This window comes from Diceros bicornis, chromosome 7 (genome assembly GCF_020826845.1).
Source record: "Diceros bicornis minor isolate mBicDic1 chromosome 7, mDicBic1.mat.cur, whole genome shotgun sequence".
In the NCBI taxonomy this organism is placed as follows: domain Eukaryota; kingdom Metazoa; phylum Chordata; class Mammalia; order Perissodactyla; family Rhinocerotidae; genus Diceros; species Diceros bicornis.
This window is the reverse complement of record NC_080746.1, coordinates 22,027,977-22,044,674: the sequence shown is the minus strand read 5'-3', so window position 1 is coordinate 22,044,674 and position 16,698 is coordinate 22,027,977. Positions and strand designations below refer to the sequence as shown.

General features: G+C 39.0%; 1 protein-coding gene across 1 annotated transcript; it reads left to right on the top strand.

Moving 5' to 3' along the window:
* The first annotated feature begins 6,540 nt into the window (after positions 1-6,540).
* Positions 6,541-16,436, top strand: REXO2 (RNA exonuclease 2). The gene is made up of 7 exons (XM_058545183.1): positions 6,541-6,731; positions 7,714-7,797; positions 10,636-10,713; positions 11,311-11,422; positions 13,012-13,120; positions 14,016-14,069; positions 15,999-16,436. The coding sequence occupies exons 1-7, from the start codon at positions 6,585-6,587 to the stop codon at positions 16,126-16,128; spliced, it is 714 nt and encodes a 237-aa protein (XP_058401166.1). The 5' UTR covers positions 6,541-6,584; the 3' UTR covers positions 16,129-16,436.
* Positions 16,437-16,698: the final 262 nt, after the last annotated feature.

Sequence of the window (16,698 nt, the reverse complement as noted above, 5' to 3'; positions counted from 1 at the left end):
TTTTGGAAATCTGATAATATCATTGGCTAGAACTTAGTCACATGACCACACCCAGCCACAAGGATGGCACAGTGCCCTGCTAAAACTCAGAAGTGTGTTATTAATGAAGGAAGAGAGAAGTGTATTTGATAGGTAATGATCAGTCTCTGCCACAATCTGTTTTCTCAAACGCTGGCTACTGATCAGAAATGATGAGTATTTATCAATGGTGAGTGGCATGGGCCTATTAAATAATAATAACAATTTATTTATACTATTTATTAAGCACCTACCACATGCCAAGTATTGTTCTGCCTTTACGCATATTATCTCAAAATTTTACAATAATTCTTCAAATGAAGTAGTACTGTCGCAGCTTTAAAGATGAAGAATGTCAGTCTCAGAGATTAGAGTCAACTTATTTAAGGAAATATACATAGAAATTAGCTGAGGTAGGGTTTGAATTCAGCTAGTTTGTCTCCAAAGCCTATTGTCTTTTTCATTATATGAATGAAATACTGATGCTCACACTGAATATTCACACCCGTATAAATTTGTCCAATAATTATTGAGACTGCTCTAGCTTGATATTATAATTTTCAGTGGCATTTACATTAGACTATTCAAAATTATAGAACTGTCTACATTTGGCTGCAATGACAATTATTAATTGAGGCAAGCTTTTATCAAGACACCTAGGGATCACCAGGTAAATTGGTAGCACAGGGAGGTGGTTAGATCAACAGCCTGTGGGTGCAAATGAGGTCACGCTGACAGAAAGAACTCAAACTTAACTCTGGTGCCCTCCACTTGAATAACACAGGACCTCAGCAGAGGTCTGTCAAGCCGCCTGCCCGAGTATTTCTAGGATTCCTAAACAAACCCACCCCCCAGGAGACTGCCTTTGCGCTGGGTTGCCCATGTCTAATTTCTGTCCCAAATCTTAAAATTTTACTCCACCTTTTTATGGAGCAATAAGCAAGGATACGTGCAAGAGGCCAGGACTGTTACACCAGTGCTTCCTGCACACAGAAGGAAATATCAGGAGTGAGAAGAGACTGTCCTCTCTACACCTCATCCCTGCTACTGTCTTGTTCAGTTTTGTCTTTTTTTATTTTTTTGTGCTAGAAGGGGACTCGAGCAGTTTGTGTGATGCCATTATCATACGTGCTTTTTATTGAAAAAGCTCTTTGAGAATACCTGCAGCCTCTCTATTCTCCACAGGACTTAGACGTGAGTCAGTAGAGACTAAGCCAGGGGAAAAATCTACCTGATAGTCACCGTGCTGTCAGAATTATTCTTTTTCTCCCTCTGACTTAGCTTTTGTGCTCCACTGTGCTCTTTGTTTCTGGCTGCTTCTTCCTTTAGCTGAGTTCTCTCCCGGGATACTCCTTACTCTTTCAAGAAATAGACTTCCGGCAGGCTTGCTTCACCAGTTTGTTCAGTATGTGCCAACGTGTACAAATCAAGCTGAGAATCTTCTTTATGTGCTCATTAGGTTTTAAAATTTGCAAAAAATTGAATTCTCAAGGTTAGCATGGGCCTATAGCTGAATTTTTTACACAACTTGCAATCTCCTTCTCTCCCACAGCTTTAGCCATCCTCTCTATGTAGATGACTTCCAAGTTTATGTGTCTATCCCTGAACTCTTCCTAGCTGGCTGCTGGATATCTCTGTGTAGTTGTCCCTCTCAAAAGGCAATTTCGACCTTTCCAGAACTGAACTCATCAACTCTTACCTGTTCTTCCTGCAATGTGTTCTCCCCATTGGGTTCTCTCTTATTTTAAAGGCTAATCATCCTAGTTGCTTAGGCCCAAGATATTCTATCTGGAACATTCTTCCCTATAGTATCTGTTGTCAAAGTTCTCTTCTTTCAGGATCTAATCCAATCTCATCCTCCTGTATCTCTTCAGTCAAAATGAATTGCTTTCCACTATTCCCTTAGCATTCTATAATTCTTTAAAGCATCGGCACAATCTTCCTTGTATTAAGTTTTGTATCTCCTCATAGGCTTACAAAAAATAAATTGAGAAGACCTACTATGTAATATATTAGACGTTCTATATGTTATTTAATCATCATACAACCCATTTTACAAATGGAAAAATTAAAGCTGTTTGCTTATCTGCAAAACAAACAACTCTAGACCCAAAATGAATCACCTTATTCTTAGATATTGACTATCTTAATATCTTAAATACCTATAGTGACTGGTATAATAAACATGAGCTTAATAAATGTATTTTCACTTTGGCACAGTGATACACACAAAGTATTCAGTAAGTGTTTGTTGAACTGAGTTGAGATAAAATGCAATTCAAATTTCATGAAAACCTTCAGAGTGTTCATTTTGTACAAGGTGCACTTTGAAGATTATAAGTTTGGCTTCTATTTTTTTACCCCGTATTTTTTACAGTGATAGAAAGTAAAGGCAAAAGATTTCTTATCCTTTATTCCTCCCCAAACCACTAGAAGGAAGTAAACAGCAGTTGTCAGTTATCAGCAGTAAACTTGATGTCAACATTTCTCAAGGCAGAGCTTCACACAGCAGGAAAAGAAGAGACATTATAATCAACCAGTAAGTATTCATGAAGTACCTCCCGCCTATTTAAAATGCTTTATAAACTGTAGGAGAGTTTACAGTGTGAAATAGTTTCATCACTTTGGTGACTACTAACTAGTACCAATACCATTACTATATGGCTCTGTGCTAGTCCTATAAAAGTATAAAAATAAATGGATTCTGGAAATTAAAGTCTAGTTTAATAGGATGGTGATAAAGCATACCAGACAAAGCTCACTAGGAACATAATTGTAATAATGTTTGGTTTATGAACTTGTAACAATTAACATGAGGAACAAGGGACCTCTGCTAAGAGGGAGTAGGGAAGGACTTTTTAAAAACAAGATTTGGGATAATTCTAAAGAGGAACCAGGGGGAGTGGGGATCACCTCTAGATTGACTATCACAGTAATCTTTGTCCAGGAGATGAGAGGACAAAGCAGGGTTGGGGAAGTCCTGGTAAGAAAGAGCAATAAAAAAGTAAAATTAAAATCCATGCAAATATTCACAATAGCCAAAGGGTAGAAGCAACCCATGTGTCCACGACTGGTGAATGGATAAACACGGTGTGGTATATACATATAATGGAATATTATTCAGCCTTAAAAAGGAAGGAAATTCTGATGCATGCTACAATATGGATGAACTTTGATGATATTATACTAAGTGAAATAACCCAGACAAAAAAGGACAAATACTGTATGATTCCACTTATATGAAGTACCTAGTGTAGTCAACTTCATAGAGACAGAAAGTAGAATGGTGGTCTCCAGGGGTTAGGAGGAATATGGGTGGAAATGGGGAGTTAGTGTTTAACGGGTATGGAACCTTCTGTTTGAGAAGATGAAAAAGTTCTGGATATGGATGGTGGTGATGATTGCAGAAAAACATGAATGTACTTAGTGCCGCTGAACTGTACACTTAAAAATGGCTAAAACAGTAAATTGTATGTTATGTATATTTTATCACAATTAAGTAAAAAAAGAATATAAAAAGAAATAGTGATTTCTCAAAAAGGGGAGGGTTTGTGTGGCCTTGGCCATGTCCTGTTAGAAACATTGTCATAGATTCTGGTAGAAACATCACAGTCTGACTACCAGCAGTGTTGAGAAGCTGACTCAGGGTCCTGCTTCCTTTAGAAACTACAAAGTTAAGAGAAATGTGGAATGTTGTGTCTGAAAAGCTTTTATCTGAATTTCTGCCCCTGGGTTGGAAATTGAGGCAGCTTCTCTGTGTTAAAGTGAACCACAGGGCTCAGATTCCTTAAATAAGAGGAGATGTTCCCTTCTCACTGAAATGACTTCAAACAGCGAAGCTTCTCCACAGTCTACGATTTTTGAGAACAAGATTTCTTGCCACTATACCCTTGATGTTAATTAACAAAAGCAGTTTTTATAGTTTCACAACAGAATTGAAAAAGCAAAGTCTCTGAGCAGAGTGGTGTGGCTTTGGGATAAATTCTGTTAAAAAAGGAAAAGGGAAAGAAATGATTGAGTCCCCTGTGGGATGAGGCTGCTTTCAGATTCTAGGTCCCGTATTCTCCTCTTCTTTACATGGTTTGGATCTGTGAATTTGGTACATACATTGCTCTGCTTTGGAACATTAATCTTTAAGATTACCAACCTAATGATATCACATACAAAAACTAATAAACTGTAAATCTCCTTACATTATAACACCACTCACCTAAAATGTGTCTTTATTGTTATAATGAAAGTACACTTCTACAACAACTGGTTTCAAAAATGTCCACACATAATTTGGACTACCCAATATTTTAATATTATGATCATAAATTTTCAGGATATAAGTTCTTAAATGTAAATAGCATTTTCTAAGTTGTAAATTATCATAAAACTGATCAACGTTTCAGTAGTAACTTTGAAAACAAAAGGTGTTTGAAAATTTAAAGAAATAATAAAACTTTAGGAGGATGATAAAAAGCCCAATTGATAAGGGTTTCTATACTTCAACTGATTCTACTTTCTATGAATCAAGTTTAAAACTAAGAAAAAACTGGGCTGACCCAGTGGCGCAAGCGGTTAAGTGCTCGTGCTCTGCTTCGGCGGCCCAGAGGTCACAGGTTCAGATCCCGGGCGCGCACCGACGCACCGCTTGTTAAGCCATGCTGGGGCGGCGTCCCATATAAAGTAGAGGAAGATGGGCACGGATGTTAGCTCAGGGCCTATCTTCCTCAAGAAAAAAAAAAAAAGGGAGAGGATTGGCATCGGATGTTAGCTCAGGGCTAGTCCCCCTCACAAAAAAAAATAAATAAGTAAAACTAAGAAAAAACTAAAGAAGAATTGTAGACTATTTCTTAGAAAGTAAGCTATAAATAAATAAAAAGCTATAGCAAAGCAATGTGACTCATCAGGCAATGCAGTTACAACATACACACATTGTGCACAATAAAAGTCTTGATATGTATATAATGTGTGCACACGATTTGGTTGATTTGGTTACCCTTCAAAGACAGTTTCTCTGAGCCCTGGCAGGTGGTGGGTTAGGTACACCAAAGGAGTTAAAGGTGAAATCCAGCACACTACACAATCCTTGCAGCTCTGATTAGGCAACAAAGTTTCTCTCTCACAAAACCAGCTCAGCAGGTACGAATTACTTTACCACGCAATGCACCACAAACTCGGTAATTAGTGGCAATATGGCTTCCAGAAAAATACATAAGAGGATATAATTCCAGGCAGAGACCAATATTTGTGACAAAGTTGCACAGTGCACACAAATTTGCTACTAAATAGCCAAGATTTAAGCGAGTCACCGCCACTCCAGGGTCGAAAGGTCATCATGGCCGTATCTACTTGCTGAAATAATGAAAACCATGGCTGTTACTGGAGGAGATTAAAGATACTTTGATAAAAACAAGAGCAGGCAGAGCAGTTTTAGTTCATCTTAATTTAATTTGCTGCATGGATTCGTTATACAAGGACAACATTTAATTTTGAGAACTTGTAACGGTGGAGTAGGAAGTCATTACAGTAGTCCCCTCCCTTATCTGGGATGTTGCTCTACATGATTTCAGTTACCCATGGTCAAGCATCAGAAAATAACACTACATTGGCTACATCACAATGTCTATGTCATTTACCTCACTTCATCTCATCACGTAGGCATTGCATCATCTCACATCATCACAAGAAGGGTGAGTACAGTACAATAAAATATTTTGAGAGACCACAGTCACATAACTTTTATTACAGTATTTTGTTATAATTGTTCTATTTTATTACTGTTAATCTCTTGTACCTAATTTATAAATTAAGCTTTATCATAGGTATGTATGCATAGGAAAAAATATAGTATATTTGGGTTGGAGGACTACTGTACCACTGACATCCAACAGCTGAACTGAAACCCAGACCAAGTCCATACTTAAGGAATAAGGAATTAAAGAATAGCCCTTTGCCAATGAAGGAAAGCAACTTCTATTGAACACCTAACGCACGGTAAGTGATCTCTCCGACAAGGGCTCATTTAAGGATTTCTAAAGGGTTTGATGATAGTGAAATTGGCCTGCTGGCCAAAAAAAACAACACCGCCCTGCTGTGTCACGCAAATGAGAAAAGTACCCATTGTATGGAGTAAAGGGGCCAGTAAGTAAAAAGGGGGGGGGGGAAAGCAAAAAAGGGAAGAAAGATTTGAAAAAAGTCACAAATAGATAACCAGGACTTTTTCGACCAAACAAAGTAAGAAAGTTCTTTCTCAACCAGGTGGTTTGCGACTAATCCAAACTCAGGAAATAACTCTTGGAAAAGCATAAACTTAGTTCAGAAAAACATGCGCGTCCAGTGACATCCGAAAACACGTGGCGGGGGTGGGGAAATCGGTCGCAACAGCAGGCGAGACTCCACGTCCCATCATCCCATTCGGCAGCTAAGCCAGCCGTTCAGGGCAAGTCGGCGCAGTGGATACTGGGACCTGTGGTTTTTGCTCCTGAGCCTCCCCGCGGGTTTGCGACGTTTAGCGACCATCGCGCCTGCGCCAGCGCCGGCGGAGAGGCTGGGGCCGTGGCGGCTCGTGCCGGGTGATGCTAGGGGGCTCCCTGGGCTCTAGGCTGTTGCGAGGTGTGGGCAGGAGTCGTGGGCAGTTCTGGGCGCGGGGTGTCTGCGAAGGTGGCGCAGCCATGGCGGCAGGGGAGAGCATGGCTCAGCGGATGGTCTGGGTGGACCTGGAGGTGAGTGAGGTCGGTGGGGGCTGAGGGGAGACGAGTGAGGTTTCGCGCGTGGGACCGAGTAGCTGAGCCTGTTTGCGGGGAGCGGCGGGTGTCTGGGTCTCAGCTGTGGCAGGTGAACGCCGCCCGGCTGTGGGCGGCCCGGGGCAAGTTGGGGGCAGGAGTCCTGCGGGTATTGGGGACTGTGCTGGACTGTGGGGTTTCTTTTCAAAAGAGAGGAGTCATCCATACGGCTGCCCACTCCCTGACCCCCAACTCCGCCCAGATGTGGACCCCTCTAACGCTCTGGTCCCTCAGGGCTTAGTGTCACAGGGGTGAGGGTGGGGACAGCGGCCGTGCTAGACCCCACTTCCCCAGCCTTTACAGGACCCTAGTCGTTAGAGGTAGACGGGACTCCGGAGATGACTCAGCCTTACCCCTCATTCCATGAGCGAGAAAACTGAGGCCCAGATCGAGGATTCAGCTCATTCAAGGTCATGCTGTTAGCGAGAGTCTGAGTTGGGACTAGAACCCAGTTCTGATCCCTTTAGGTTTTCCATACTCATGCCAAGGACTCCCCCCTCCCTTGAGCCTCAGTTTTGTTATGTATGAGATGGGGATAATAACAGTACTTTCTACATTAGATTGTGATGAAGATCAAGTGGTATAATTAGTATGAAAACTTCGTGAACTTTGCAGAAATGTAGTGATATTAGTTATCTTACTCTTCCAAAATTGAATGGTGTCAGCACTCAATTTTGCTTACTTTGCATCTGTCCTAGAGTAGAACCGGTGGTGCCTGACTATAGCAGGCCCTTGGTAAATGTTTGTTGAAAAAATGACTCATGTTTAGTGTCTTGAGGGCTTGGCCAATGAGCATTATTGTCTCTTCTGTCCTGGCTGTGGAATATAAATTGAATATGCTTGAGGGAATTCCTGTTAAATAAACTTGGGTAAAATAGGCCAGAAAAATGGTTTTGTGTGTGTTATATGTTTTTTATTGCAGATGACAGGATTGGACATTGAGAAGGACCAGATTATTGAGATGGCCTGTTTGATAACTGACTCTGATCTCAACATTTTGGCTAAAGTAGGTGATGCTATGTAATACAGCCATACTGTTTAGAGTGTATTGGAAATCTAAAGATTGTTTTTTCTCTTTATTTAAAAAAATGAGAAAACTGAGGTTCATGTAGATTAAGGTCCAAAGTAATGTGCTAGGTCGTAGTAGGGTTGGTACTAGAACCAAAGTAATCCATCTCAAAGCCTAGTTATTTTTAAAAAGCCATGCCAAACATTACAGAAATGCTGTCATTTACTGAGAGTTTACTGTGTGCCAGGCTCAGTTCTAAGTGCTTTCCATGTATTCACGCTTAATCTTCACAGCAACTATAAGGTACATACTGTTATACTAGTTTTATATAGGAGGACATTTTGGCACAGAGATGTTGGGTAACTTGCCCAAGGCCGCCTGGCTAGTTATTGGGGGAGACAGGAGTCTCAGGCAGTGTGAGTAAAGTGCTCCTAACAAATAAGACAACCAACTATTATCCCATGAGGTTTGGTGACTCATGCCAAAGTTGATGTCTTTATATCATAACCTTAACTTTAACTTGACTCCGTATATCCAGTTTCTGCCTTTTCAAGTAGGACATGTGATTCTTCTAGATCTATATTAAGATTTTAGAATTTCTGTTGATGCAGAATCATAAAATATTCTCCTGTTGACATATGGGCCATGATTAAGATTTTAGCGTGCTGCTTTTAACTGAAACATTAAGCAAAACAAATAAAACACACCTGCTGCCTTCGGCCACTCATGGAGCCTTTAGTAAGTGTGTGGCAGCATCTGATTGGTAGAGGGTGAAATCCCTGGCCTTGAATAACTCTGTTTCGTATTGTCAGCTGTATTCAGAGGTAGTGAGAAACTCTAGGATAGGAACACCGTAGGGATGTTTGTGGGAAAGACAGTCTTGTTAAAATAAGTTCCCAGAGGGGAGGACTGATGTGTTACTGGCAGTGTATAAGTTTCATAAATCTACAGTTAAGACTTCCACTTATTTTCCTGGGTAATTAAGAGAGGAGAGAAGGCATTTATAGATGAATTGCTACCTTCTCGGAGTACGAGGCATTCGTTTTGGAGTCCCTCCTGACACGTCAGCTGGAGGAGAATCATGAGACTTTGTATTTCTCATCGTAACAACTAACTCTTTTTTGTTTTTTTAAACTTTATATAAATAAAGTCCTGAGTTTTAATTTCATTTGCTCTTTCCTGTCACTTAGAATTTACTGGAGATAAATAGTGAAGAGAAGTGTCTTTATTTTAGCACCGGTACTTACCTTTGGCTGAAGAAGAGTTTTTCCCTTAGACTGTTGATATAATGTGAAATGCTGACAGTTTAATGGACCAGTTAGTTGATACAGACCCTGGAGGAAATTTGGGTCTGTTTTCACGCAGAGTGAGGCTTTTGTAAATAGACTTAGTCAGATGAGGATAAGGATGTTAAAAAAAATGGTTAGTGACTGTTGGCGCTTAAGTGTCAGTTCTGTGGAAAATATGTTCTATTCTTGTATACGAGTCTGAGGAAAATGTTTTATGCCGGTAGAAGAGCAAACATGCTGCTCCGAAAATTTTTCTGTAGCTTGGTGTGCCAGCTTTCTGTGAAAAACTGGAATCTAGAATCAGTTATATAGCCTTATATTGATAGTAGTTTGCTTTTTCCATCGTAGTTTGTTAGAATTGTTTTTTACAATACGAAGTTTTTGGTTTTTTAAAAAATATGTTATCAGAACAAATTTTTTGCTTCCTCATGGAGATTGCCTTTGCCAGTTTTCTTGTTTTGCTAAAATTCCTTGTTAGTTGTAGGATGTCAGGCATATTTTAGTCAAATTCTAGCCGTTCCTCTCAGTGATTGCAAACTATTTTTACCACCTTAGTAGTAGTAAAACCTTGGATTTATAGAGTAATTTCCTTCCAGAGAGCTCAAAGAGCTTTTATATCTGTAATTTCTTTTATTCTGTTAACATCCCTGTGAGGGAAAGGGGGCAGTTTATTATGTCCATCATACAGAAGGAAAAACGAAGCCCAAGGTGACTTGCTTTAATGCCACTAGTGGGCTACTGTTACTGCTGGGACTCAGTCCAAGAGACTCACAGTTGAATATTCTATTAAATGGAGCTGAGAATTCGGGGCCCACTTGTCATTTTTTTTCAGATGTCACCAATTACCTTTTTAATTTTTTAATATTAAAATATTGTTAAAATCAAACAGTAGAACTTTGTCCAAAATATATGTATAGTAAGCTATTAGTTATTTACCCTGTCCTCTTCCTGCTCCATCCTACTCCCCAAAGTTTATGTAGTTTTTTGGTATTTTGTATGTGTATATAAATGTGTATTTTTTTTTAAACCAGTGTAAATGAAATCGTATGCATGTATGTACTGTTCCACAATTTGCATTTTTCACTTGGCAATATAGATGCTTTTCAAAATGAACTCATACCCAGGGGTTGGCAAGCTTTTTCTAAAAAAGCCCAGATATTAAATATTTCAGGCTTAGAGTGTCACGTACTTCTTTGTCACATGTCTGTTTGTTTTACAACGCTTTGTAAGTGTAAAAATCATCCTTAGGTTGCTGGCAATAAAAAAAAGCCACAGGCTGGGGTTATACTTTGCTGACTCTTGATTCATATCTATGTCCTCTATTAATAGGTATTTCACTTTTCAGGTATGTGTTCGTTCATTCTTTTTTGCCATTATGAACAGTGTTGGAATGAATGAGGAGCACTTTTAGAGTTAACAAAGAGCCCTCATCTCTTAATTTCTCTCCGGAGTATATATGTAATCCTTAAAGCAGCTTAACCTTGACTTCAGAAACGAAGGTTATCCCTGTTGATTCTGGACGACTAATGGCTTTTCCCATCCACAGGGTCCTAACCTGATTATAAAGCAGCCAGATGAGTTACTGGACAGCATGTCAGATTGGTGTAAGGAGCATCACGGGAAGGTAACATTACCAGATAACAGGATTGCTGCTTTGGGGCTCAGTAACAAGCTTGTTGCTCCCACATCTGAATCCTATACCATTATTGGATGGTATTTTAAAAAGGGTTAGAGGAAGATTGCTTGGCAAGCCTGGGAAACTGCTTGTTTCCTTTTCATCTTTGGGACCTCTCGAGATCATCTTCTCCTGAATGTCCTTTTTTCCTCTCCTACATTCAGTCTGTCGCTAACGCATTGTGGATTGTCAAGTATTGCTCAAGGCAGTCTTTTGGATAAGGTTAGACATGAACTTTCAGAGAAGGGGGAATGCTGCTGTCCTGTTAGTAGCTGTTTCTTCCCAGAGCTTATGTCCTTGGAATTTGAGCACCATCTCGTTTGACTGTGTGGAAATGCTATTAACAATCAGGAACATAGCTTATTTGACTTGGATTCTTTAAGAAAAAATCGGTGCCAAGATGGCAGTTTCAGTTTGAACTTGAGCTCTATAAATGGTCCATCTGTGGTTATATTTGCCCATTTTAGAAGTGAAGTTTCATTTCTGGATTCCTTTGAAAACTGACTTCATGTGTTTCTGGTGGGGGCTGGGGATTCTCTCTTGCAGTCTGGTCTAACCAAAGCAGTGAAGGAGAGTACAATGACATTGCAGCAGGCAGAGTATGAATTTCTGTCCTTTGTACGACAGCAGACTCCTCCGGGGCTCTGTCCACTTGCAGGTAAAATCCAATCCTATGTATACCTTATAGATAGTCTTCCGTTGTAGTGGTTCAAGAGACTGCAGTTCCAGAAAGACCAGCCAAGACCATCATGCCTTCCACTTACCCTGATTTGGATTATACATCTTACTTTTGTGTTCAAGTTTCCTTGTATAATTTATACATGAATATTGGGAAAATGCCCTGAAACCCAACATGAGATCTGGGATACACAGAGTAACTCAATAAAAGTTTTTCCTGTATTCTCATTATGGAAAATTTTCACATGTACAGAAAAGTTGGACTTAGTAATTGTTAACTTTGTGCCATGTTTGTTTTACCTGTTTATTTTTGGTTGGATATTTGAAAGTAAATTGTAGGCATTGTGACACTTCATTCCTAAATACTTCATTAAGCATTTCCTAAGAATAAGGATATTTTCTTATGTAACCACAATATCATTGTCAAATTTAAGATAATTTGAAGAATTCAGTAACATCATCTGATACCTAGTCTACATCCAAAATGTCGTAATTGTTTTTGAACCAGGATTCAATCAAGGCTCCTGGATTTCATTTGGTTATTATGTCTCTTTATTTATTTATTTATTTTTTTGTGAGAAAGATTCAGCCCTAAGCTAACATCCATGCCAATCCTCCTCTTTTTGCTGAGGAAGACTGGCCCTGGGCTAGCATCTGTGCCTGTCTTCCTCCACGTTATAAGGGATGCCGTCACAGCATGGCCTGACAAGCGGTACATTGGTGCGCACCCAGGATCCGAACCCAGGCTGCCAGCAGCAGAGCGCACGCACTTAACCACTACACCACGGGGCCGGCCCCATTATGTCTCTTTAGTTTCTTAATCTAAAATGCCCACCTATCTTTTTTCGCCTTGTGACATTGACTTTTTAAAGAAACCAGGCCAGTTCTACTAGGATTTTGAAAGGACTACCATTGTCAAAGGGAAATTGATGTTCTATGGAGGTGTATTTTTATTTGTGTTATGTAAATTGATGTAGTAACTAACACTCTTCTTAAACATTCATAAAAAAATTTTGACATTAAGTACTAGAGCATATGTTGTATAAATTTTTTTCCTAGCCAATGTGGCAGGTGTCTATTTTAAAGTTCTCATTTAAAATTTAGTGTTTTTAATGTAAATTACTGTATGAAAACCTGAATATGGATATGATTTGTTAAAATTGGAATGTAAATAAAGGTTTATTTATTTATGTGATTCACTTAAATTTTTAGTGTTAGTGTTGTGGATTTTATGACCCTGGGAGAAAATTTGCGTATCTGGTATGATCTAAAAAAGTAACACACGGATTTGTGGATTATTTTAAGTATGTGGGATGATAGATTTATCCTTTTGTCCCTAGAGAGGGCTTTTGCAGATTTATTATGAACTAGACTGACTAAATACTCAGAAATCTGCACTGGTAACCTAATCAGATGCACTCAAACTTGATTTAGAAATTTTGAGATGCTTTTAGGAATTATTTGAATTAAAAAAAAATCATCTCCATTTCAAATACAGTTTATGAATTTTTATATCCTGTTATATACTACTAGAAATACACAGATGAGGTATGCTTCGTGTCTTTCTAGGAAATTCAGTTCATGCAGATAAGAAGTTTCTTGACAAATACATGCCCCAGTTCATGAAACATCTTCATTATAGAATAATTGATGTGAGCACTGTTAAAGAACTGTGCAGGTAAGGGCTATATTTAGGATCCATTAAATTGCCTCATTTAGCATGTTTTAATTGAGAATTTTTGGAAAGTAATTGAATAGAACTGTAGAACTGAGGGTACCAAGTGGGTGTGTGATTTCCTCATCCCATTCTCGCTTGGATAGGACCTTAATTTATTTGAGACTGGTGAGAATTGGGGGAAACAATGTTGAAAATCTTCCATATAAATTTCATTAATCCAGAAAATTTATTGAGCACTCACTCTGTGCCACATATTGGTCCGTGGTATGATTAGATCCTTATGATTAGAAGGTGGCAAGAAAAGAGTTAGAGAGATAAGAAAGGAGACTTGTGCATCATCTTGGAGAGAGAAGAATGAGCTAGGGAAATGGCAGAGAAGGGCATGGAGATAAACTATTTGGCATGGCATTGAATGCTTGAATCCGGGAGTGAGGAAAAGGAAGAGGTGTGAAGTGACTCCAGTGTTTCTAGTTTGGGCAGGTAGTGGATGATGGAACTGTTCCAGGATAAAGGGGAAAATAAGAGGAAGAGTAGATTTGGTAGATGGGGGCAGGGAGGTGTTGAGGATGATGACTTTGGTTTCATGTATTGTTGAATTAGAAGTGTCTGATGGATTTTTAGGTGGAGATGTCCAGCAGGTGTTTGGATATCCATGATAAACTCAGGAGAGGGCTGGGCTGGAGTGAACAGATTTAGGAATCTTATACATTGATGAGCTTGCCCAAAGAGAATATAGAAGGAAGAGAAGAGAGGTTGGAAGATGGAGGCCCAGGCAAGGAGGCAATTTGATAGTCACAACCCAAATGCCTTTTTCAATGTTAAGTTACTTGAAGGAGGTAAATATTCAGTGTGTTTGGACAGTTTCCTTTGAGAGTTCCATTTTTGCTGTGTATAGACGCTGGTATCCAGAAGAATATGAATTTGCACCAAAGAAGGCTGCTTCTCACAGGTAAGTTTGGGTCCTTCCAAGCACTTGGCAATCTGACATACACATAACCCCCAAATTCCTGGCTGCTTGAAGTAATGTCTCTTCTCCACTCTTTTTTCTTGGGGGAAAAATAAAGGTTAACCAGCATAAAGATAACTTAACTTTTGCTAAGATTATTAGGAATTCTGATCAGGATTCTAGCATTCCATTCTGAGATATCTAGGGTCTTATGTCTTTATTGCAGTTTTAAAATTTTTAGATAACTTAGTTTGTAGGTATGTGTTAACAGTCTAATTTTTCTAGTAATGAGCAGTATTAATTTTCTTCCTGGCAAGGATATGGACTTGTAGCCGTTTAAAATTAGAACACTTTGTGTACAGTTGTAGAATACAGTTAGCCTAACTTGGACACTTTTTAGTTTTTCAGATTGTTTTTCTTCTGTCTGCAACCTTAGGCACAAGTACACAAGAATTTAAAGATTCTGTGTACTTGTGTATCTAGTGTTCACTTTTGCTTTTTGATTTCGTAGCCTTTCAGGAGGAACATAAAACTTGACAGGAGGTTTAGCTGCTGGGTTCTAAGGGCAGCATGTGGTTTATCCATTTCCTGAGCTCTTATGTGTGCCAGGCACAGTTCTAGGCAAACAGAAAGAGGCCAAATCCCTGCTCCCAAAGTCTGGCATGCTAATGTTTTTTTATTGGGCTTCCATGGACCACAGCACAATAATACAGGTCTAGAATACCTTACCTGAAACAGTTAGGGCTTGATGTATTTAGGATTTCAGAATTTTTCAGGTTTAGGAAGGCTATAGTGCACCTGTAGGGTTTATCATTCTGTAACATCCCTAACAGGGTCTGAGGAAGCACCCCATAATCCAACACATTGATATTTCTCCAGGGAAACGTGGATATTCACACCAAATGGCATAACTAACAACTGTAAATAGCCTCACTTCAAGATGGGTCAGGTTTTGCCCTATAGTGGATTATAAAAGTATTTTGGGTTCTGAGGTCTTTTTTGGATTTCAGTATTGTGGATAAGATGTTGTGTACCTTAATTTAGCCAGAGGCCATCTTTTTGACAGCTTCAGGTCTACCGTATATCCAAGGCCGGGGAAGAAAGCAAAATTGTTGCCTTAACCACGGAAATAACTGTCATAAAACTCCGGCACTGAAGTCTGTGCAGTTCATTCCCTAGAAGAGGGCCTTGGCCCATCATTCAGAGCTTATTGATTTCCTTGCACACTGTTCTAATCATCTTGGTTACCTGATTTCTCAGACTACGACAGATGAGAAAGAGCATGTTGGAGGAAAAGACTTAGATGGAGGCAGGCTGCCACTGATTATGTAGCACAAGTCAGCACGAGAGAGGAGGTAGATCCTCTCTTATGGTTAGGTGCTGTCTGATAATTGATGTTTATGATGATGACTGAGTCATGAGTTGTGTTCGAGTATGTCCATATATTTTGTTCAGGGATGTCATTAAGTATTGCACAGTGTTTCCCAAACTAGGTTCCATGAGCGGTTAATAAGTATTCCACGATTGTGGTTGATTAAGTTTTAGAAATACTGTGTATATAGTATAACCACTTGTTGCAAATTCACAGTACACATTGGTCCATTAAATGCTTTGCAAAGAATTTCAAAAAAGAAATGTTTAATTTAGTTTTTCCTAAACTTATTTGACCCTGGAATTCTTTTTTTCTGGGAACAGCTCGCCATCTTATAGAACAGTTTGGGAAACTTTAATCTGTTATATTTTAGAAAATTTTTTTTTATTAAAAACGAAGCACTTATATTTGCTTTACTGAAATGTTCCACTTGATGATGTCAGTTAGTGGCGTATACATAGTACTTGTTCTTAAGTTATTTATAAAAAGTTATGCTTTGTAAAATGATTGTCATCTTTGTTTTTGAACGTTTCTATTCAGTATGGTATGTTTGCTTGTAGGGCGCTTGATGACATTAGTGAAAGCATCAAAGAACTTCGGTTTTACCGAAATAACATCTTCAAGAAAAAAACAGATGAAAAGAAGAGGAAAATTATAGAAAATGGGGAAAATGAGAAGACTGTGAGTTGATGCCACTTCTCATGCTGCCACCACGTAGTTCTCTGGAAGCAACTTCTGGTGGTTTTTTTTTTTTTTGGTTCATGCTGATTGCTTGGCAGAGCACCTTCTTTCAGTTAACTCGCATATCCAGATTATTCAAGCAGACAGCACCTGAAATATCACTTTTCTCCTAACATGCTGTTTTCATTTGTGACACAGCAGCTTCTTTGTAAGTACCAGGCCATGTCCATCCCTTGGTACATACCTGCATTTGATTTTAGACCATTTCTTTTGTTTAAAAAATAATAATAATAAAGCTAGTTCTATTGAAAAGCAAACCCTTTTGTACCATCTATTCTTTAGTAGTTTAGTCATTGGAAAATGATGGCTTTTTCTTTTTTAAGTGGTATGGCTCATCTTTAAATTCTCAGAATGCCATTAGGAATGGATTCAGTTTCTTGTGTTAAATAGGAAGTGAACTTGTTCTATTTGCTTGACAAGTCAAGAATAGAATAACTGGAGATAAGTTCAGAGAAGCAAATTTGGGCTCCTTGTTAGCTATAGTTATCGAATTAACAGAGCTCTGGAATAGTTACTCTG

Excerpts from the sequence above, each read along its gene's own strand:
- REXO2 (XM_058545183.1), top strand. The coding sequence starts at position 6,585 with ATGCTAGGGGGCTCCCTGGGCTCTAGGCTGTTGCGAGGTGTGGGCAGG. Across the intron at positions 6,732-7,713 it reads TGGTCTGGGTGGACCTGGAG|ATGACAGGATTGGACATTGA; the intron begins GTGAGTGAGGTC and ends TTTTTATTGCAG. Across the intron at positions 13,121-14,015 it reads ACTGTTAAAGAACTGTGCAG|ACGCTGGTATCCAGAAGAAT; the intron begins GTAAGGGCTATA and ends TGCTGTGTATAG.